Source organism: Labrus mixtus, chromosome 1 (genome assembly GCF_963584025.1).
Source record: "Labrus mixtus chromosome 1, fLabMix1.1, whole genome shotgun sequence".
NCBI classification, from domain to species: domain Eukaryota; kingdom Metazoa; phylum Chordata; class Actinopteri; order Labriformes; family Labridae; genus Labrus; species Labrus mixtus.
The window spans coordinates 8,617,324-8,641,349 of NC_083612.1; the positions used below are offsets into that span (position 1 = coordinate 8,617,324).

The following is a 24,026-nucleotide window of genomic DNA, read 5'->3' on the forward strand; positions in this document are numbered from 1 at the left end:
TCTTTTGAATGGAGCCAAACGTTTATACCCACGCTCGGAGAGACAATAAACATTTTGAACATTTGTTCTTTTGAATGTCGGGATCACCTCTTGTTTTAAATGTTTGATTTGAGACTTAAACTTTGGGTTCAATAAACCAAAGTTTTCTGTTTCCAAGCAGAAAGATTTGTTCATGTTCTCACCACGACCTGCCCCGCCTCGGATCAGAGGAACAACAGAACTGTCAAATGTTTGCCTCTGGAGCAAATATTACAAATCAAATATTTTAGAATTCCTCTTCTGGTATATTATAAAAAAAAAAAAAAAAATCTAAACATGCATTTCAAATAATACTACAATAAGAGTAAAAATGTATAAACGTTTCCATTTGTTCACCCACTTACTGTAATCCACATCATAAAGAGAGAGAGTCCACTTCTTCTGATCCCTTTGGCAATTCATACTGTAAGTGTGTTTCCAAACAACATCCAGTCTTTGTTTGTGGTTTATGTTCATGTTTGTTCCTCCTGTGACATCAGGTCTGTATTCAGGTCTTCTTTGTTTATTAGGACACGGAGCTTTAAGCCCTCTGATTGGTCCTTCTCGCTGCTCTGCGAGCTCTGTGGGATCCATTCCTGAAAACCCCCTCTCACAGGGGGGTCAGAGTCACCTGACCTCTCGTCCACATAGCGCCCTGTCGGCCTCCGACCTGCCGGACCCTCCCAGAGAGTGTCAGACGCTGACAGTTACGTGACGGGAGGACGCCGCGCGGCGTTTGATGCGCGAGCGTCGAGGTCTGGATTCAGTCTGACAGCTGCACAGGGGGCCGAGCAGCAGCCACAGGTAGAGGATCACACAGGCCCAACACGACGACATCTTCACCCAGAACGTAGACCAGCTGCCGTGGGTGAAGGTGGTCTCCAACACTGCTGACTCATAACTGCAGGAGGTAGAGCACAGATTAAATTCACCTCCTGCACAACAACACGGCTCCAACATAAGGACGAGGAGGGAACATGATCATATGTTTTCAGGAATTCAAACTTTCTGCTTAAGACAAATAAAAATCATAACTCCGAGGCGGATCTGTTGTTTCCTCCTCTTTGTTTGTGGCTTCAGGCTCGGTGGGAAAAAAAGTTTCCAGCATCGTTTTAATCTCACTTTCCTTTGTTGGTTTTTTCTGCAAAACCAACAAAGGAAGGACGTTTTTATCATGTGTGAAAATGATTGTTTTGTGATGTGCTCCTTTCTAAACCTGAAGGCAATTTTTATTATTTTTTACAATCCTGCAAACTTTTATTGCTACCTGCAAAACTTGTTTCAATACTTGAACAAAAGTTATTTGGAAAAATGTTAAAGTAAATCTGTTTCCTTTAAGTCTTGAAGTGGTTTCTGCCACATGTAGGGCCCAGCGGCCTAATGGACAAGGCATCAGCCTCCGGAGCTGGGGATTGTGGGTTCAAGTCCCACCTGGGTCAATGTGCTTAAATACTACATCTATACAGTCACCTGACTTACGTCGTCCCTACAGCCCCAGAAGGCTTTCAATAATAATGATAAATTCAAACATCATTCACCAATGGAAATGATTTGGATAAAGTAAGACGATGCTAGCTGAAGTGTGTCTGTATCGGTTGTTGAGCTTAACTCACATCTGACTTAATGAACATTTTCTGTGCCATGCTGAGCTTCCACACATTACAGAGGCAGGATTTCTAAATCATGCACTTTTCCCGCTGTACGTTTCTCTGTTCTCTTTGTCTGTTGCCTCTCTAGCTCGTCAGGTGATACTGATTATAAACAGGGTGCACATAAGGGTGAACAAACTCTGAGCTGACATCAGAAGACAGAAGACAGAACCTGTTGGAGTGAAGACCACCGGTGGTTTGTGACTCCAGGATGGGGATTATGTGTTGTTCTGTTCTGTTCATTTATTCCTCAGTTGATCTTTTTTTATGTTTAAGTGATTTGTGTGCCAATTAATAGTAAATACCACAGATTCAGTAGTTTGAAGGTGTGTTTTTTTGTTTAGTATGGGTCAGTTTGGGGGTAAATGTTCACCCCATAGGACCACTTTGCAGAGGGGTGTAACATGGGCTTTACACTTTTAATGGAATATCTTCTTACTTAATTTATTTCCTAATTTGTAGCTGTTAAACTGCAGAATGAAGTGAAGTTGGGAAAGACTAAATGACACCCTCTCCTACTTTTCCCTTTAAGCAAACATAAAAAACACAACGCCTCCCCACCTTCCCTGATCCCTCAGTGCTCTAGAAGTATTCACTCAATCCCTGAGGAATCACATAAAATGGTTAAAAGACTGAGGTTTGCTGTAAAAAAAACCAACTAACCTGAACCAGTTAGTGAGGGTCATCATGACGTAGAGCGAGGCCAAGAAGAAGACGAAATGGAAGAAGAAGTAGCTGTAAGCCACTCTCTGGGTCTCATTATGAATGACCTTCTGACATCCTTTGTTCTCGTCGTCAATCACAAACTCCTCGTCAGCTGAAAGAGACATGTTGATAAAAGTCAGGATGTCTCTCATCGCAACAGCAAAACGTTTCAAACCGGCTCAAACTAAACTGAGAGGACGTGCAGATATTCCCAACAAAGACGCAGAAAACTGTTGTAGTCATCAAACTTAAAAGAAGCAATAAAACATCGGTGACAGTATTATGGACCTGAGACTGTCAACACATTTACAAACCTGAGCACATTGGCCAAAGTCAAATATGACATTTACTTTAAAGGAAGAATGAGCGACATTTTACACATAAATACAGCAGAAATCAAAACTCTGTAGATGTCTCTCATGACTGTCTACAATGAGTGAGAAGCTTGAGGGCTCAAGGGCGACAGCTACTAGATCAAAAAGTCGCACATTCTTCCTTTAAGTCATAAAACCAGATATTTGATGTAGATATCATAGTCTGTATAAAAAGATGGACAACGTGACAGCTCCTCATCATTGAAGCCAAAATATAGAAAGCTCCCCAAAAGCCTGGTTCCTCCATGTTAACAGATGGGACATTAAGCGTTTTCTTAACCATGTTTTCTGTCATTATCGTTAGTTCTTATCGTGCAGAAAACACACATTAAAAAGATGACGTATTAATAAATGCATCAGTACAGACCGTCCTCTTCCTCAGGGCAGCAGAAGCAGCAGGTTGCTTTCTGGAACTCGTAGCGGTAAACTTTGATCATCCAAAACGGACCGAACATCTCAGCCAGGTACGACGCTTCATTACTGAGGACGGAGGAAGTTAGATTTAAACACACTTGTTCCCACATACCTTCTCCTTTAAGGGATGTGAAAAGTAAACATGTATTAGTTGACTTGTTGTTAAAAAATTGAAGAGTGTACTCGCCATGCAAAGAGGACGCAGCAGTACATGATGAACGCTCCGATTATTGCCACAGCGTTGCCTTCCTTCTGGATGCCTTCTTGCCCCGTGCTGGGATAGCAGACGGTCATGTTCATGCCCTGATACACGACTGACACAGAGAGGAAAACAGCACGTTTAGTTTCATGCTGCCACATCGATATCATCATCATCATGAATATTCTAATCAACATTCGATGTTCACACAGGTCGCCATGTGGTGGACACTGAAGCTTCAGTGTTTATCCAGCTCTGCATCGGTCTGTAAACCTTTCTGCGTTCTAACCTCTCTCCATTTTTCTTCAAAAAGCATCTCCAATATTGATCCTAGTTTGAGCACGTTTCTGCTCGTGGAGCTTATTAGAAACATGCAGAGGCTTTTTAGGTCGGGTACAATCACTTCTATCTGAACCGGTTCTCTCGCCTGCTTCCATCGCTGCAACACCTGCTGGTTTGCCGTTTGCCTGGCAAACCGAGGGGCATCCAAAATGTCCGTGTGGGGGTGCCTTAAGACTGCCTACCTTCTGTGGTTAAAATAAATACAGACCATTCAGGACCATCACATAAGTCTCTGTCTTTTGAAAATATTTTGCACCTGTCACTTATGGAGACCTCTGGAGTGAGAAATGTATACAGTGCACTTAAGTCCACTCTGGACTAAATCTTGTTTTTCTCCTATCCATCCACAGCAGGTGTTTTGCAAAAACATGAATTATTCTCTTTGACTGTAGATATATTTTTTCAAGCAGGCACGACGGATTAAAAGTGTCACATGAAGGTCAAGTGTTGAGTCACTTGATTCGTTTCATTTCCTGGGAAATTCTTTCCTTTCCTGTCAAAGGGGGTCTCAGCTGCACTCAGTCCTTCTGGGAATCTTCCTCGTGGACTCGGCCTCTGGACAATCTCTCAGGCAAACACACAGCGCTCGCAGAAATGAACTTGAACTTGGTTTCACGTGCATGTGCACAAGCTCTAACACCAAAACACACACAAATAAGCCCGACCTCTAAAGAGCTGTTTCAGACGACTGTGGATTCCTGAGAAGTTTTATGTTGGTGTTTTGTGAGGCGGGAAAGGGACCTGAGCTCCATGAAAACACTGGCTAATTACAGGACTCATATGGTGCACACACACACACACACACACACACACACACACACACACACACACACACACACACACACACACACACACACACACACACACACACACACACACACACACACACACACACACACACACGGGTCAAGAGTCGCCAAGGGAGAGAGAACATATCCTGCTCTTGAGTTGTTTTTTTTCAATTCCACTCTGAGCTAATTGTTTCTCTCAGAAATGTGTGTGTGTGTGTATGTGTGTGTGTGTGTGTATGTGTGTGTGTGTGTGTGTGTGTTTGTCATGGTGAGGTCATCAAGCAGAATAAGCCTTCCGGGACAGACTCGGCCTAAGAAGATAGTAAGGAGGATGGATTTCTTTGCCTAAAACACACACACACTCACACACACTCACACACACACACACACACACACACATACACACACACACACACACACACACACACCCACACACACACATTCCCCGTGGCAATGTAACCATGACAGGTGTGGCACCCGTGAATTAAGGCAGCTGAAAAAGGAAACTCAGCAACAGTAGGTGGAAATTAAATATTGCAGAGCAGTGGAAGTGGAGTGTGCCAGGATGTGTGACTGTGTGTGTGTGTGTGTGTGTGTGTGTGTGTGTGTGACTGTGTGTGTGTGTGTGCGCGCGCGTGTGTGCGTGTGTGTGTGATGGTTCACGGTCTGAAAAGTGAAAAGGTGTTTTTATGACAGACTCAGAGTGCATATTTTCTCAACAAGTTGCTACAATGTCCTGCGCTGCCCCAGGACTCACACACACACACACACACACACACACACACACACACACACATACACACACACACATACACACATACACTTACTGTACATCTGCAGGTTTAATACAAAGACAAGAAATGACAAAGCTGACTAGACCTAGATGGACCGTCAAGATATTAAAGTTCCAGAGAGGGCCGCTAAAGGCCAGTGGATCTCTGTAGGCCTGTGAGGTGGATTCATAACAGAACAGGCATATGCGGGGACCCCTGGGCCAAAAGGGGGCTTCAGAAGGCTGCTCACTAACTGCCTCATCTTATGTGGGTGAGAAGATTTCTTGTCTGAAAGTCATTGAAACAATATCAGACAACTCTTAAAACATGCAACAGTAACATAGAAAGGTATCAAAAAAACATCTACAAAGAGAAAAGAATAGTGTTGGAGTCAAGACCACACAAACCAAGATCAAGACAAATATCACAGAAAAATCATCATCTTGGGTGTCTGGCGTGTCACTCACTTAGACCGTAACACCGGAAAGTTTACGGCCATAACCGGGGGATAAAAATCAAAACTACAAATGAATTGAAGTTATTTGGTTTTTTTTTTTAGAAAGAGGCGTTTTCCTTCTAATCAAAGTAATGATGTGGAAAAATAGTCAATCAGTGGTGGTCTTTATTTAAAATCCAGTCCACCCAGTCTGATACTGAGAAAAGACCGAGTAAAAATGTTTTCCATTCAGAGATAAGATCTTCAAAAAATTGTCTCGAGACCGGACCAAGAATGAATTGAGTACACTAATAAAGAATGACCAGAAAGAAACACAAACAACTACAAAGAGATGGATATTAATAATAAGAGGCACGAGATTGTCAAGTGTTCAGTGAAGGTCTGTTGTTCTCCTTGTGGGGAGTGTTTGGACGGTGCCCTAGCGCCCTCTATTGACCGGCCGCCTCTTACTGGGCCAATCTTAAACAAACTGATTTTTAACCCTGTGTTTTGTGCGTTTGTCCTTTAACCTCTTGTGTTGTCTGACTTTTCCTCGGCTGCATACAACAGACCAATAAACAACGGAGGAGTTTCCTGTCAGTTCAGAGCAATATATATCGCACTTTATCTGTTCATCACCGTGAGGACATGTGTAACGACGCTGCCAGGTTTTGTGTTCCTGTGTTATTATGTTGTCAATGGATCCATGAGGAATGTGAAACAAATATCCTTCAGTCTGCCCTCACCACAGGCCACCAGCTCAGCAGGCTGCATGTCAGAGCACATCTCATCCCAGATTATCTGTGTCTGTATGCTGCGTGTGTGTGTGTGTGTGTGTGTGTGTGTTATGTTTGCATGCGTGCCATTAAGATGTAAACCCAGGATAAGACGGGGGCCCTCTGACAAGCCGCTGCACTAATGTCTCAGTAATGTGGAGGCTCTTTGTCTTACCTGAAGCCAACAGGTGAGTCATTATGTGGAAATTAAAGGTAAATTATGGAGGATTTTAAAATAAGAGTGTGTGTCTATTGGTGTGTGTGTGTGTGGGCTCTTCAGTAGTAAGTCATATGGGACACGATAAGAAGGTAACACAGAAGATATTTTTATACATTTTGATTCAAGAGGCTGCTGAAAATAAAGAAGAGGTTCAGATTCCCACAATTTTACACATGAAAATACAAGTTTGTGGTCACCAGTCTAAGCTCATTTGAAGCTTCTTTGCATAAGTCATCATTTGAATTTAAAGATCCTATATCATTCTCATTTTCATCTTTCATGTTGTCAGTCTGTGAAACCTGTAGAGTAGCTTTGCATGATTTGCAGTAAAAAAAACAAAAAACTTCTTATTTATCTTACACTGGTGTCAGTAAAAACCTCTGCCTGAAACGGTTAATTTAAGCTGCTGTCTCTTGTCCCCATGTGCCCACTTTTTTCTGATTGGCCAGCTCTTTAGAAGTCAGAACGCTGCAGGGCTGCCATGGGAGGGCCACTCTCTAGAGCTGGTTTCAGCGGCTGAAGGCCATGAGACACTGAGTCACTTTCTTTTGGGATCCATAATCCAAAAAAAGACATTACAGGGGCGGCTGTGGTTCAGTTGGTGTAGTCGTCGCCTTTCAACCAGAAGGTTGATGGTTCAGTCCCCAGCTGAGCAACATGTCTGATGTGTCCTAGGGCAATGCGGGGTTAAGTGTATTGCCCTAGGACACATCATAACCCCACATTGCTCCTGCTGCTTTGGTGGTGGTGTATGAATGGATTAGTTTTGTATTTACTCTCTGATGTACGTCGCTTTGGATAAAAGTGTCTGCTAAGTGAATTGTAACATTGTAAAACACAGACACATGGCAAACAGAGTCTGGTTTGTGTGTCAGTGTTAACACTGAACAGAGACCTGAGTCCAGTGTCTCAGCGGAGCTCTGCAGATCTGTTTCTGTGTTTTCTGCTCTGTGTCTGGTTTGTTGTCTTACTTTTCTCCGGCGGGCGGCTGGACATCGCAGAGAAAGTGAGGTACATGACGTAACAGCTGATGATGGAGGCTTGGAGGAGTCCGGACCGAGGCTGCTCTGCAGAGACAGAGCGAGAGAGAGAGAGAGAGAGAGAGAGAGTGTGTCAGGTCAGTATACTCAAAAATCCAAACTCAAATCCTTTACCATCACCCTCAAAAATAACAACACTGCAGTGACTAATATGTGCTCTTCAATTAGTTCATTTAAAAGTAAACACTTAAGTGAAGTCCCAAAACCTCAAGAACACTTAAATTAAGGGACTTAGTTATTCCACCTCTGCAGCAGCTGTAAGTTTCAATCATAAAAAACAACAAACATGTGCAGACAAAGCAGGTCTGCAGTCTGAGAGAAACAGGTGATATTATCTTACATCTAATTATTATTATCTGCAGCAGCTCTGGTTTCAACGGGGGGGGGGGGGGGGGGGGGGGATGTTTTGCACTAAGTGTTATTTCACCGCCGAGCGTTGATGACAGACAGTGTGGTGTGTGTTTTCATCGACTCACTCTGCTTCACGCACGGTGTGACGGCTATGAAGGACATGAGGCCGCAGAGCCCCAGGTTGACCCACAGCAGGGCCTTGTTGAACTGACAGGCGATGGGGTGCGTGTAGTACTTGTACATGAAGGTGAAGGCCATGGTGGCGATTGTGTAGAAGAAGAGGGTGGCACACGTCACCGCCAGATACCAACGCTTGTTCTCTTCTGCTCCGGTCAACCTGCGAGCAAAAAAAATAAGAATACAAAGAAACATTTAACAGAGGACATTTCTATTCATATTGTGTTTGCACTTTGCCTTTAAGGTTGCTCATGGTTACGGTTGGATCATTGATGTCTTTGTTCGGTCTGTGTATCAAAGGTCAAATGTATCTTTATTGTCCCCACAGGGAAATTTGTTTGCAGCTAGAGGCATACAAATACATAAACAACACTAATAAATAAATTTAAAAAATTAAAAAAATTAAAAAATAAAATAAAAATAAAAATAAAAATAAAAATAAAAATAAAAATAAAAATAAAAATAAAAATAAATAAAAATAAAATAAAATAAAATAAAATAAAATAAAATAAAAAATATGTATGTCATCAGAGGCGCTGCTTTACCACAGTCAAGGCAGGCAACTGCTTGGAGCCCCAGGCTAGTAGGGCGCCCCAAGGGGATGACAAACGTTAAACGTTAAAGTGGATCAACATGTTATGTCAGGGGTGCAGGTTGGAAGGGCCCCATAGGAATTTTTTGCCTTGGGCACCGCAGCAGACCCCAAAAAAATCTAGATCCTGTTGGGGCCCTAGGCAAAAATCAATTGAAAGGCCCTCCAATCTCCGTTCAGCATGCCAACAAGAATGAGTGCAGTCAGATGGCGCCTTCTTATGGAGGTTTTCCTACCGTCATTGCAAAATTTGTACATACACGCCCGCTGCTTTGGGGCCCCCCTACTGGTCTGGGGCCCCAAGCAATTGCCTGTCTTGCCTGTTGACAAGCAGCACCTCTGACTGTATATCAGGCTATTCTACAAGACTGATATTAAAAGTGTACCAGACGGACTGCAGAAGATGTCCTCCTGCTCTTGCTAACCCACACCTGAAGGTATATTTCATTAAGTCTATTGAGTGATAACGGCAAGACAACAAAGAGTTAAACTTACAATCACCCAAAGAAACGCTGCTACAATACAATAAGTCGTTTCAGCTCTACACTGAATGTGCATGTAATGGAGATTTGCTGAGAGCTTCTTCCACATCTGTCTATATAACCACTTTGCTATAAATATTTATCTTCTATTGAATATGTTTTACGACTGAAGTGATTTAGAAGATAAAATGTAGAGGAGCAGAATCAGAAGAAGAGATTGTCCACTGTCGGGTACCAAACAGAGCCAAGCTGCAATCATGTGAACAGAAATTGAATCCACCAATGACAAAAAATGTGAAGGAGAAATTTTAGGTTCCAGATGTTTGGGTGGATGATACAGATGTTGCTGAAGTCAATCTGTGTGATTTACAAAGTTATGTTAGACAGAAGATGAATCCATCATCACCACAGTGTGGAGGACGGACTGTTTTCTCCAGATGTGATCCGGTCTGCAGGCAGTATGTGTTTGTAAGTGTAAGGATCGCATGTTGCAAAAAGTCTATGAGGCTTTTTATACAAGTTCGGGTCGTTCTGTCTCTTTGCTGCGTTATGTTTGGTTCCGTCTGAGGTCCAAACTGAACCCTGAGTGGTTGAAAAAATTCACAAAATGATTTCTAATTACGGAGGAGGTGGTGGATCCTGAGGATAGACAAGTTGAGGACCACCGGATCAGAGTAAAGTCAGCAAACATAACTGACATTTTTGTGAAGTAAATGTATTTTTTCCTGCTTGTCACCCCAAAATGATTCAAAGAGATGTCTTTATGGCAGGACTTGATTTAGATTTTTGCATCAAATGATTGAAGTCAGGCATAGGGAAAGAGCATCAGTCGGGAAGTCAGGCAGTGAAGCTGAGGGACGAGGTCTGACTTCCAGATCATCCAAACATCTCAGGCCTTATTTGTTTGTGTTGTAATATCTCAGAATAAGATGTTTATCAGGACTTTTCAGGTTGATTTGGCTTTTAAAAAGTGTGAGGAAATATTTTTGGGGGCTTTTTTGTGTGTGCCTTTATGGTAGAGATAGGACAGCGGATAGAGTCGGAAATCAGGAGCAACAGGTCGGATTCGAACCCAAGCTGCCCGCTTAGAGGACTATAGCCTCCGTACAAGGGGTGCACGCACTAACCACTACGCTTCCTGCGCCCCTGTAATGAAATATTTTTGACTAGATATTAGATAAATACTCTTGCTTTTGAGTTTTTTCCATGTGTAAACCTTTGAAAGCAATGTTTCACTTTTTGTCCTGTGGGTCCTGGGGGGGGGGGGGGGGGGGGGGGGGGAGCTTTTCTTTGATGTAAGGGTGGGGCTCCAAGGAAAAAAGGTTGGGAACACTGGTCTAATACAGAATATAATATAATAATGTCTGCAGTCATATTAGGATCTCTTTGGCCGTTAAAGTGCGGAGACCAAACCCAGGATTAACATAAAGACACACAAAAGTATCTCAACAGCTGCGTCCATCCTCTTCCTGCCAAACATTGGAATACTCATATGGAAGTTTTATCCATTATCAGATTGTTGTACATTTTCCCAAATGCTTTCTGTGTCAGGATGTATTCCACTATCACACAACTTAAGTAAACCTACAAATAATATCTCACTTTCTGGACTCTGTGACTCACCAGTTCTTGTTCCAGGTGTGTGCAAAAGCTGTGATGAGGATGAGTTGGATGAGGATGAAGGCAAATCCTCCCACCACACCAACGTAATGCCAAGCTGAGAGGAGAGAGAGAGAGAGAGAGAGAGCGAGAGAGAGAGAGAGAGAGAGAGAGAGAGAGAGAGACGAGCAAAAGACAAGTGTGATTTATTTCAGGGAAGTGAGAGAGGGATCAGAGAGAAAGAGAGAGATCCGTAAATCACATCAGTGCTTTGATATCAGACTTGAATCACCAACAGATTTATTGTTCCTAAACAAAGTGAAATCTGGCTGCACAGATTTATGATCCAATAACTCACGGACCTGAGGAGATTAATTTCGGGCGGGAGTGGCTCTCTGCCGCCCTCTAGCAGGACACAGAAGGAGGTGCACTCACACTATCATCATATTAATTCTAAATTTGAGTTTATAATCAAATCCAAACAGAAATCATTGCCATCAGTGGGATAAATTAACACATGACCTTCCATCTGAAGATGATAAAATAATGACTTCATGTGTAAAGTAACTAAAATTATTTCTGAATCTCTTAAAATATTGAACAATGTTCTCAAAATTAAATGTTTACATTTTAAAATGAGACAATATCTACACGTGATGACCAACGAGCTCAGAATAAAAATTTTGTATCATAAAATGTAATGAAGTCTGCTTTAAAAATTGTGACTTTTATGATGCAAAATAATGAACAAATTCCTAAAATGATGATTAATTGCCTGAAAATAATGACTCATAAGTTCCTCTAAATAACGAGGATGGGCTTCAATGTCCTGAGATATTATCTCTAAAATCTGATGCAGGGACTCTAATATAAAAGCTAAGTATCATGCTCACCATGTAAGAAAGACTCTGTTGGGATGAAGAAGGCAGCGGTGCACGTCCCCAGCAGGGTGATGAACTTCAGGAACCAGAAGCTGAAGGTCAACATGTGGAGAGACATCACAGGTACATTTGAACGAGTTTAAAACTGAAGACAGTAATTATTCTGTAAATAAAGCTTTGCGTTAGTTCATCATGCAGGACACAGAAGTCAAACGCCCCGGCTGTGATCAGCTGACAGCCAGCTGATCAAATCACTTTTTCCATCTTACTCATGCACCAATCACAGCTCATCATCACAGGAAACCTATGGCATGCTGCTCAGGGAGCATCCTTATAGCAGAGCCTTCAACGCCACAACAGTATGTCCATTCTGCAATAAAATAGAGAGTGGTCCTGACTGAATTATCATTTTTTTGTGCCAGAATGATTTAGTTTCGCTGGTTCTTTCCAAAAATGTCTCAGTGGGCAGCCGAATGTAAAGTAAGTGTGAAAACTTTGATCAGGTTTATATTCAAACAGTTCTTTTTCATGTTTAAAGCAATAACACTATATGGTCAAATGATGTCAGTTCAGGAATAATCTCTTAGCTATCATTCATTTCTTGTTTTAGATCAAATCCTTACCGTAAAACTTCAAATAAAAGCCCATCCCAATTTAAGACCTGGTCCCTTTTGGACAGATAAAGGGCAGGTCTCAACTAGAGGCCCCCGATGCATTTAGTGTCGATTAGGACAAATATTCTGCAAATGTTTTGTTGTTTAAAAAAGTACTCTCAAGCTTTGTGTATTACTGTGTTTGTTCTTCATTGTAATACTGCAAAGCTCTAAATATTCAGTAAAAAGTACAAACCCGAGCTCTGTTATATTTTCTACTTGTATGAAAAAGGTTTACATTAACATGGAGGCTTATTCTTCGACGACATAGCTCTGCAGTTTACTGGATTAAAGCAGCAGTCTCTGCGGTGAGAGAATTACAGATCGAGTCTTTAATAAAATCCCTCCACGTCCCTGTGGGCTGTGTGCTCTTAAAGAGGACATGCCTCCTTCAGTGGGGCACTGGGTCACCCTCTGACCTCCCGCCCCCCACCCTCCTCCCCCCACAGAGCAGGCCGAGCTGTAACCTCTGCCAAAGACCCTGAAACCTTTTTCTCCCCGAGGCTCTGATAAGCGTTAAGTGAGTAGACTTAACGCAGAGAGGACCAGTGTTACAAATCCTAATCCCAGCTCGACGTCAGCTCTCTAATCGACAGCTCTGGAAAGTGTGACAACAACGAGCTTTAAATAGAGCAGCAGGTGAGCCCAGAGTGAGAACACTTTCTCTGCACAGGAAGTATTTAAAGACGGGCAGGTTGAACAACCCTGGATTTCTGAAGATAAACATTCAGAAATCTATTTCTATCTATTTCAGTCTGTAAGTGAAATCTTGTGTTTGTAATGACATCCATAATCTGCACCATCAAAGTCTTGAAAAATCTGTTCATGATTTGTCTCAGAGAAAGAAACCCTGCAGCACTGACCCGTTGTTAATGAGCGCTCTGAAGTCCTGACTCGACTTCACGTCTATGAGGAAGATCGCCATCATCAGGTAGAAGCAGGAAGTGCCGAAGCAGACTCTGTAGACGGCTGAGTAGCCGACCAGCATCTCACAGTGCCCCCCGCCGTGCGCCTGGTCACACACCACGTTAAAGAAAGGCACCTGGAACACACAAGGTGGAGGGGTGGGGAGGAGGGGGGTTAGTTTTAAGAGTAGATCCTTGTTGTCTGTACTAAGGCTCCCAAACGATTACATTTTAAGAAAAGTCTAAACTAAAATAAAGACATTCACAAAAAGATCAAAGTGAGATATAACTGTAAGCAAAGTAAGATCTGCTATTTCCCAGATTTAAGAAGAATCAGGATATGTTTGGTTGGTTGACGCTGGAATTGAACCTAACTGTCCCATTTGGCTTTTTTTTTTAGACTTCATGACTTTAACTTGCCACTTGTTGCACAACATGCCTGAATGTCCTGTATAGTTTATAGTTTGGATTTTAATTGGCTGCAAAGTAAAGACATTTATGTTGATATTGATTTATGAAACACTTTCTGAATAGTAATAAAGGGAGTTCCTGTTTATCTGACTGCTTGTCTTCATTCATGGAAACGTTACCATGTGCAGAAAATTGAGGATGCAACCCGCCGTGCAGCATCGAGTCAAATCAAATCATGGATCGTTATCCAATCAAATCGGGAGGCCAGTGACGATGCACAGCCCTAGTCTGCATGCTCTCTGACTTTCTCCAAACTTATTCATTTCATTTATCGGATCTTTTTCTTTTTGCATCTTTGACTACATTCACATGATCTCATGTCATTAATAAACATGTCACAGATGTCTTCTCAATCTATCCCCCCTGCAGCTGATCACTAACCCTGTTAGGGCTCGATACAGACTGCAGAGCTGAACTCCAGGGTCTCATCTATTCCTCTACAGCTCAACAATTAAGGGATGAATGTCTTCAAGTGGATAATCAGTTGACATTAAGCTTGATATACCGACAACAATTAACAACAAAAAAATACAATCAGTGGAATTCAATGATCTAATTTCTGATTAAATATTGTTAATGATGTTCTCAAACACTGACTTACATTAAGAGGGCAGAATTAAGTGTTCTTGTGCTTGTATTTGACTTTTATAAAGGCTGGGGGGGTGGGGGGGATAAGATCCAGTAACCACTCACGTTTTCCCTCACGAGCTCAGAGACGGTCTGGGACAGCATGAGGCAGGAGACGGCACAGCTCATGATGTGGAACAGAGTGTACATGATCCGCGTGCTGGTGGACGACTTGACCGGAGGACAGAAGGCACAGCAGAGCGAGCAGGGAGCCGGGCCACAGCAGCAGCAGATCTGAGGAAGAAGAGAAGGGAGGAGGAGGACGGAGGGAGATCAGCATCCAAATAATCACAAAACACACACGTCGAACAACACAATACTAAAACTCATCGTGCAGGTTAATTGACTTCATAGCCGGGGGGGGTCGTCTCCTCGGTAACTCACAGGAAATTAACCGAGTGTGGTCCTACAGAAAGCCGTGTGAAGGTCACATGAAACTGTAGAAGTGAAGGTTTCTGTGCTGAGCTACAGTGGAAGGACAAGGAGCCACAAAGAGACGTTTCAATTTGACTAATATCTTGATTCTTGTAGCGGAGACTCACATTAGTGTCAGCTGATTTCTGGAGTTTATTTTATACTCAGTGTTAGGTGCCGTAGTGTTGTGTATGTGTCATTGTGTTTTCTCTCCGTCTCTCTCTCTCTCCTGTGTGCTCCTCAGGCGCTGCTTCTCAGCCTCACCTGTGGCAACTTAGCAATCACGGGCTGAGCTTTGAAGAGCAGGAGAGAGGAGGCCATTTGGCTGCGTGTGTGTTCAGGTGTCGTGACAGTAAGCAAATTTCAAGACGCCTGACACCTTCAGCGTACTCGTTCTGTGGAAGGAAGTGTCTTTTTGAGTCCTCATGCTGCATCCATGTGGTGTCGGACACATCGGAAAAACGAGTTTCCGAGTTGTAAAATGCACATGACCACCTGCTCAACCCGGAACAACAACTCGGAAACTTGGAAAAGAATTAGTTGCCTGACTGCGGCTTCTCTTTTTGTTTGTGTTTTGTGGAAGAAGCTTCTTTTGTGTTGTACATGTTTTATTTAGTTTGTAATAAATCCTTTAAACGTTTGCTTGTATTTAGTTCCTCCTTCTTTTCCCTTGGTTTTATTACATCGTTACTCCGCTCATCCCCTAGGCGTCTCAGGGAATGTAACCACAGAAAGAAAACTAAATGACTCTGAGGATGCACATCGTTGAGGCCAGTTAGGAAACTAAATCTTTGTTCATGTAGATGTCGACACGTTGAAGACAGTCTTGAGATATTCTGTTGACTCTGCACTGTTGACGGTCACATGAGGGGAAAATGCTGAGAAAAAGAAATCAAAATTCCAGCCAGTCGTCTGTACCGTAGCTCTGAGAGAGACTAAATGACAGTTCAGGTTTGAGACAACACAGCGCAACTCAAATGTGAGCAGTTTGTGACGGGTGAGCCAGGACCCCGAACTCAAGCTGTCTGAAGAAGTTTGGAGGTCAGACAATCAGACAACTTGACACAGATGGGAGCGTTTGGCAGAGCAGCAGTTAGCAGCAGATTAATCTTACGAGTCCATCAGCATCTGGCTGGTTCTGATTCTGACGACTGGATGTGAGCCCATCCCTGCTGATCCTGAACTAAATCTTAGGAGGCAAAAAAAAACAAAAAAAAAAAAACCTGCACGCACATCTGTCTGATGCTGCAGCAAACTCAGCAGATTACAGTCTGCAGGTCTGTCTGAAAGATCAGGGACGAAGGATGGAGAGACGCAGTGTCAGCTGTTCTAATGTAGCTGTCTCGATCTGTCACTTCCAATACCAAGCTATTCAACATGAATGCATGAAGTCAGATGCAACACGTGCAGCCTGAGAAATATTTTTTCCCACACTGCAATATTATTATTTTTTTTATGAATGCTGTTGCAGTGAATCCAGAATTATTAGTAATCATCACGCGCATGTGTTAATCTGATGGATAACTCGGAGGGAGATTATCCGACATCTTCTCATTGAATGGAGGACTGAATAAAAATAAGAGCTTCAATCGTGTACAGTAGAGAGCTCAAAATGATTCGACCCTGAGGGAGATGAATCATGATTAAAGGGACAGTTCACTGCTCAGTGCTTCACATCCGACAACGTCCTCATCAACTATTTCTGACTTCATCTATATATAAATCCAGGGATATGTGTGTGTGTGTGTGTGTGTGTGTGTGTGTGTGTGTGTGTCTGTTGGTCGAGTTTCTACGCCACCATTCCTCCGATGAAGATCAGACTTGCCGGTTGTATTGCTGTGGACCCCAGGAAGTGCAGTGCTGCTTGTGAACTTTAGATGAGCTCATATTGTTGCTAAAACATTTTAAATAGTTTTTTTCTGTGGCGCAATATAACGGAATAAAAACCTAGCAGAAACACGAGACGAGATGGAGGCTCTCTTTAGTAACAAAAGTCTCACTCGGCCAATGTTGTGCAACTTAGTTAGCTAGCTAACGTTACTCCGTACTCGGCATGTGATGTCATTTTGTGTGATTAACGTTCGCTTAGCTGTTATTTAACGTTAGCTAGCCATGCTGACTTGGTACCCTGGAAAATGACTTCACTGTCACTTCATTGTGAGTAACGTGTTTCACCTGTAGCTTCGTCAGGTTCGCCCTGCATCATCACAGCGCACACACAGGTGTGTTAAATAATGACCCATTATCACAATAAACATTATTCCTGGTCACGACCTCAAACGAGAACTATAGCGTGCGTCAAAACAACATGACATATTCATCATATATAACCTACTTTAGTGAAAAGCTGCTGCAGACCTCACGCAGCATGCAGGACTTACAAAAAGATTAAATACATGAGATTTTGCTGGCTGCATAACAGGCTGGTGGCTTTCCTGTGTTCGTAAACTATAACCAATGCAAAAAAAAAAAATCACTTAGAAGTTTGTATATCTAATCCAGCAGTCCGTCAAATTCTATTAAATCTCCCATTTATAAACCCCGTGGCTCAATGTGCGCTCCAAGACATGAGAGGTCAATAATGTGATTTTTGCAAACTCATCAAACTGTCAGTCCCCCCCCCAAAAAAATATATTTTAGCTGAAATGTAGGAATGAAGACAAAATCAGAAAGTAAGCTCCCTTCCGTGCAGGCGGCCAGGTGTTCAGTGAGCGTCCTCACCGCTGCTCACGGCGTCCTCTGGCCTACTTTAAAGTTTATAATACAGGATTAATAATGAGAGGCCTCCATCTAATACAGTGACTCATACTGTATACATAAAGGCCAAACAGTGACCAGTCTGAGCATACTTTATTCATGCACAGAGAAACAAAGTCGTAATGAAAGCTCATGTGCAGGTTTGAAAACATTCAAATAAATCAACTGTCTTTTTTTCCAGAAACAGAGCAGAATGAAATCCAGGTTGTTTGATTGCGAATGATTAAAGAAGCAGTACGTGAGATATCTAGTGACTGAAATGATGATCAGACATTAAGGAAACATGCTGTGTTGAAGTGCTGGCTTCTCTGACAACAATGCAGCAGCCAGTATGTCCTCCTTCTAACTTTAGATTCTGGTCCTGAATGCTCTGGATTTGTTTGGACCAGAGAAGGTAGGCGGTTTTAAGACCCCACCACACGGCCGTTTTGGACGCCCCCTCGGTTTGCCAGAGATGAGACCAGTTATCAGGTCAAACCAACAGGTGTTGCAGCGATGGAGATGCAAGAGAAGTGGTTCAGATAGAAGTGATTGTACCCGACCTAAAAAGCCTCTGCATGTTTCTAATAAGCTCCACGAGCAGAAACGTGCTCAAACTAGGATCAATATTGGAGATGCTTTTTGAAAAATGGAGAGAGGTTAGAACGCAGAAAGGTTTACAGACCGATGCAGAGCTGGATAAACACTGAAGCTTCAGTGTCCACCATATGGCAACCTGCGTGAGCATCGACTCTAGAGAGGAGGGGGCGGGGGGAGACAGCTCTCTATAATGTTTTGAATTTAGACTGCAGTACCCATTTTAAACACCAGGTGTCAGAGTTACATATTGCTCCTTTAAATATTGTATTAATTCCTTAGAGTATGTGGATGTATCTCTCATGCCAAAATTGCTTTTATATTGCTTTCTGTTGCTTAGTTGTATCAGTAAATCACAGGAGATAATCCTCTTTATTCACAAGTGATTGATAACTTGTTTTCACTGTAAATAAAAGTGGTGAATTATAAGAAAACTGCACATTATATATTCTTTCATTTCTTGATATTTCTTGATTGTCTTCACTCAGCTTTACAGATGGGCTCTGCCTTCCAGACCAGCTTAATGTTTTTGGTAGTACAATATTTTACAGCCACACCTACAAAGTTTATAGTTTGGGGGTGCTGATGACCCAGCCCTAGCGGTTAGGTCACCCCCCATGTACAGAGGCTGTAGTCCACCAAGTGGGTGGCCCGGGTTTATCCCCCACTCTCTCCTAATGTCCTACTCTATCCACTGTTCTATTTAAATCAAGGCTAAAGCCAAAAAATAAATCGAAAAAATAAGTGTTTACTTTGCATCTAGCATCCTTGCAACTGAGACATAATACTTTGTCATAATATTAGCTGTGGACATTTACTAACCATACATCCATTGCAGTCAGTACTGCCGCTGTCTTTGCTGTCTGTGCTGTTCAGTGGATGTGACGTCATGCACAGAGGACTGTTAGTTCACAGCAGCTAGAAGCACGTCGGTTCAATGTGGCAAAGTGTGACCAGGTGAAGTTGGACGCTCCTGGTATATTTGGTATGCTGCAGTTGACATGCATGGGTTGGGTCTTACTTAAACTCTTTCTAACATATTGGAAGTGGAAGTATGGACACTGGTATGCAGCTGTCACCATTGTTTCACCAGACGGAGCGTGGGAGGAATGAGGTCACACAGGCAGGAAACAATACTTTACCCAGAGAGGTATGGGGTTCATCTAGCTTTTCATTTGGGATAAAGCCATTGAGCGTTTCATCTAATGTGACTAGAATATTCTGTTACAATGGCCGAAATACATCAACATCTTACAAACAGTATGAAGATATGATTTCAAAGATTAAAGCTGTTTACGCTCTGTCAATAAATCCCACTGAAACTCAGTGAACAGTGATGCATCTTTGACACTTTGAAAAAGGCACAGCAGCAGCAGCACAGGAACAAAAATGTTGAAATCAGCATGCTAACATGTTCACTGTGACAAATGTATAATTTTACAATCATTAGCTTCGCATAGTATCATGCTTTATTTTCTTATTTACAGCCTTGACCTTTTAAAGATGTATTAATAATATTAAATTTACGAGCTTCATTAAACTTCCATAAAAATCAGAATGGCCATTAACCTTCAAAAACAGCTTGTTTTGCTCTAAATCAAGTAGCAACGTCCCATGCAGAAGTGTATACATGCAGTTCCTCGAGTGTCCACTAGAGGCTGGCTGCAGAAGCCCCGGAAGTCACATACACACCAATTCAAAGAGGCCAGTTTTTAAAGCAGAAATAAACCTGTTTACAGCCTGGTACAAAAAAAACAATTGGTCTGAATAGTTCATGTCTTTATCGGCGCACTTCATATATACAGGGGGTGAATTTCTTGATAAGTCATTTGTTTTGATTTCATGGAGGATACAAGTTATTCACAATACGGTGCGTAACGGACCTGGTTTACAGACACTGTAGTTTGTTTAGCAGAAGAAGAAATAAATTATTCTAATCCAAAAACCCCTTTCCAGATGAATATTTTGTTTGCATTTTGAAGCCCCGTTATTTGCAGATTTATGGTCAAATCTAAAATATACGCTATTGGATGAAACTACAACTTTAAACCTAATGATTCATACATCCATTTTCTATATCAGACCTTCAAATTTTACAGCTGCACTGCTAACATTGCTAACAGGCACTTTTTGAATCTCCAAAACCTGATGTATCTTCTCCCTCTGAATAGAGCTCCCTTGTTTGTCTAATATCTACATCAACGAGCCACTCTGTTGCACTGTCTGACCTGTAACTCAATTACCTCTGACACCTTCACTACAGTTTATTCTGACTCACCGTCCTGCTGCCCCAAATACTCACCAGAGCACCAAATGTGGATTAATCCACCGCTCAAAATAGTCCCCAACAAATACACTAGGCTACCTCCTCCTCCTCCTCCTCCTGTGTGACGTTTGCTAAAAGCTTCGGTTCTTAGCTGTTCTGAGAATGATGCTAAATGTGTAACTCTTGTGTAAAGTTTGAGTCTTCACGTGGAACCAGTGTTCTTCCAGACGAAAGTCTCAGACAGGTCAGAACATACTCAGAGATGATGTAACACATGTTGGTATACGTTGTTTTTTCCATCTTCCCACTCAGTGTTGTCATCATTAGAAGTAAGTTTAACACACTCGACATGCTTTTTCCAACAACACTCGTTACATATGTGACTGGAAACACAACTCTCTGACAATGAAAAAGCTTGAGCACAACTGAACCTGCTACCTGATAATGATACTGACACTGTGAGTCCAAACACTGTGCAGTCACACATATCAGATGATTGCTTCACATTCTAACATTTCAGTTTCTGACCTTGTGTTTTCTTCTCCTCCTGTAGTTCTGGGAGCTTTACTTACCTGCAAATGCAAATAAATAACCTAATTGGCAGATCATCACTCGGCCATTTCCATGAGCAACAATCAACTGATAACTTAAAGTCTATCTGTGGTCAGAAAGCCGAGACTGCAGACATTTTGCAGAAATAAGTTGGAAGAGAGAAGTATGTTCTGTTGGTGTTCAAAACTACATAAACAACAGACAAGATGACCTGATGCGCTTCAGCAAATGACTCCTTAAACACAACTCAGCAGATTGTTAAAACAGCTGCAACTGAGACCATCACAAGCTCCATGAAGTATCATTTCATTATGAACCAAAGTGTGCAGATGTTCCTGATGTTTGACTCAGAGTGTGTATGATTCCTTATATAAAGGAACATGTCGTTCAAAGTGATCTGTGTTCAAATAAATTACTGACATAGTGGTTTAAATCCTGAACAAAACTCTTAAAATCGCTCCAAAATGACAAAGCTACATATCACAGGGGCGTCGTATAGCTTAATGGTTATGTCGCACGCCCAATGAACAGAGGCTGTAGTGCTTATCACAGCGGTCGTGGGTTCAATTCTGACCTCGGTCCTTTGCTGCATTGTCATCCCCAACTTTCTCTCCTCCCAAATTTCCTGTCTCTCTTCAGCTGTTCGATCCATTAAAGGCAAAAATGGCCCAAAAAAATAAAGCTTCAATATCAGAATGGTGTATCCATTTTAAAGATTTAAAAATAATAATCCAAAATCTCATATAGTGGTTCTCAACTGGTGGGTCAGGACCCAAAAGTGGTTCGCGGAAGTGTCATCAGCGGGTCGCGAGCATGTGCCCTGAAAAGTCTGTCTTTTTTAAACGTGTTTCTGTTCAGTTTCTTGCTTCTGTCTGAGGTACACAACCTTTGACAGAAGCAAACTGCACCATTTTGAATTAAATAAAATCTGATCGGTTGAAAAATATCAGAAATTTAGGTCGCTATTTTTCATAGAGGAGCTGGTGGAGGGTCCAGAGGCTTGACAAGTTGAGAACCACTGCTCTAATATGTTGAATAAAATATAACACTGAAAATGTTCGATCTATATAACACAAGTACCTTTGATAGATTTATATACTCAAACTAATTAAAGGAGCAGAGTGCTAACCTATGATATCCTATTATTCATATATATTAGTTAAAATAATTTAAAAAATATATTTTAATATGGGTGATATCAGCTGATCACAATCTATACAAAAACATCTCCAATTACAAAATCCCGAAATTATGGAAGAAAACATGTCTGGTTATAACGATGAAGACATGTTCCTTTAAAGATACAATATGTAGATTCCACCACCAGGGGGCTTTCGATCAATACTACAATGACAAAAGATGACGTCGAGGCTAGCGGGGAATCACGGGAGTTCTTTCTGCTACTGAACTCCGCGTTGACGTAGTGAAGACGAGCTGTTGAAACCGACCTGAGAAAGAGAATACGTTTACCGACGATGTATCCGAGTATAAATGACGTGACGTTTTTATCACAGCAGCGCATACAGCAACAGTACGGCAGCTTTCAGTAGCAGCTCACGCTTCCTTATGCAGCCGTCTTTGAAGTAACATCTGGTGTTTCCACGGCAACGATAAACGTTTCGTTTCAATCATGGCGGCTCATCATGGCGGACGCCTCGACAAGACACGTCCCGTTACAACTATAAAATTACAGATTTCTCTGGTTTTGATAACTGTCGGAAATATTTGAGGTAATGAAAGCAAATTAATGTTTAATTAATTTACAAAGTTGAATGTAAACTTTGTCATAAAATTCTACATATTGTGCCTTTAAATGTTTGAGTAGGCTTTCTGATGAGGCTTATGGTCTAAAGGAACGAGATATATTTCTCTTGTACATGTATTTAACATCACAGACATATTTCTGAGGGAGTAATTCAACAATGTTTTATTGCCACGACTAAATGTCTCAAAAGGAAAAATGTCTGAATGCTTCAGCAGTATTTTAAAGAAGTAATACCCTGGACCAGTATTGATAAAAATAAATAAAAAAACACTCAAGAGTTCATAAATAATCATAATAATCATCCAATAAGATCAAATACTCCACTCTCCCGAACGTGTTAAAGTGACTCTTCAAACTTTCACCACCTACTGCTCCTCAGCTCTCACCTGATAGGCCACCATGTTGAGGAAGTAGTTGTACACGCCGCTGCCGTTCATCCCCTGATGAGCGGCTGACATCGTGCCGTTACACTGCTTTTCATCGGCCGCTCTCACTCTACATTTGGCCATGAACATCCAGCTCTCGCAGGTTGTATTCAGCGAGCCGTCAAAGATGGCATCCTCACATCCTCAGAGAGCACAAACAGAACACAAAGTCTTCAACAGGCCAGGCGGAAAAATGAAAAGAAAAAGTAAAGCTCCAGAGTCCAGCAGCTTGTCCCCGCACGCTCCTTCTGATGGATTAACAGTAAATCTAGTCCTGCTGGGATCCCCGCTGCAGCCGAGAGCCTCAGCATGAGCGCCGCTTCAGCTGCTCCTCTTCCAGCCTCACAGGGGGAGAACTTGTTTTTCTGCCCACATCCTGCGTGCTTTGGCTCTGAGGGCTGAGGTGGGTGCTGCCAGAAAAGAGGGAGAGATGGAGGCGAATGCCCGGTGCTTTCACCCACAGTCTCCCCCCCCCCCCCCAGTGCTCAGATTAGGCAGAGAGGAGGGGGTGAGGAGGAGGAGGAGGAGGAGGAGGATGATGATGACAGGGACCATGTGTCCGTCCCATCTGTCCCTCCCTTCCCCTCCCCCAGCGGCCGCCGCACAAATGCAACAGTTGAATGGGATTGGGAAATACTGGAGTTAAATCCAGCTTTACATAATTAAACAATTACCTCATGAGACTTTGAGATGCTTGACATCTCACTACAGACCCCAACCTACAGACCCCCACCGACCCAGACCAAGACCCCGTCCAAGCCTGAGAGTGTGTGTCAGTCACAGAAAGAGGCCACGT

General features: G+C 42.3%; 1 protein-coding gene and 1 non-coding gene across 2 annotated transcripts; one reads left to right on the forward strand and one right to left on the reverse strand.

Annotated features, from left to right (window-relative positions):
* Positions 1-679: 679 nt before the first annotated feature.
* serinc4 (serine incorporator 4) lies at positions 680-24,026 on the reverse strand. The gene is made up of 11 exons (XM_061053614.1): positions 23,192-24,026; positions 14,542-14,709; positions 13,336-13,514; positions 11,832-11,911; positions 10,963-11,056; positions 8,214-8,425; positions 7,669-7,764; positions 3,348-3,474; positions 3,114-3,226; positions 2,331-2,484; positions 680-919 (listed from the first exon to the last, which is right to left on the reverse strand). Exons 1-11 carry the CDS (start codon positions 23,318-23,320, stop codon positions 712-714), a joined length of 1,560 nt encoding a protein of 519 aa, XP_060909597.1. The 5' UTR covers positions 23,321-24,026; the 3' UTR covers positions 680-711.
* On the forward strand, positions 1,385-1,457 carry trnar-ccg (transfer RNA arginine (anticodon CCG)). Its single transcript has one exon. It is a non-coding gene; the product is annotated as a tRNA-Arg (tRNA).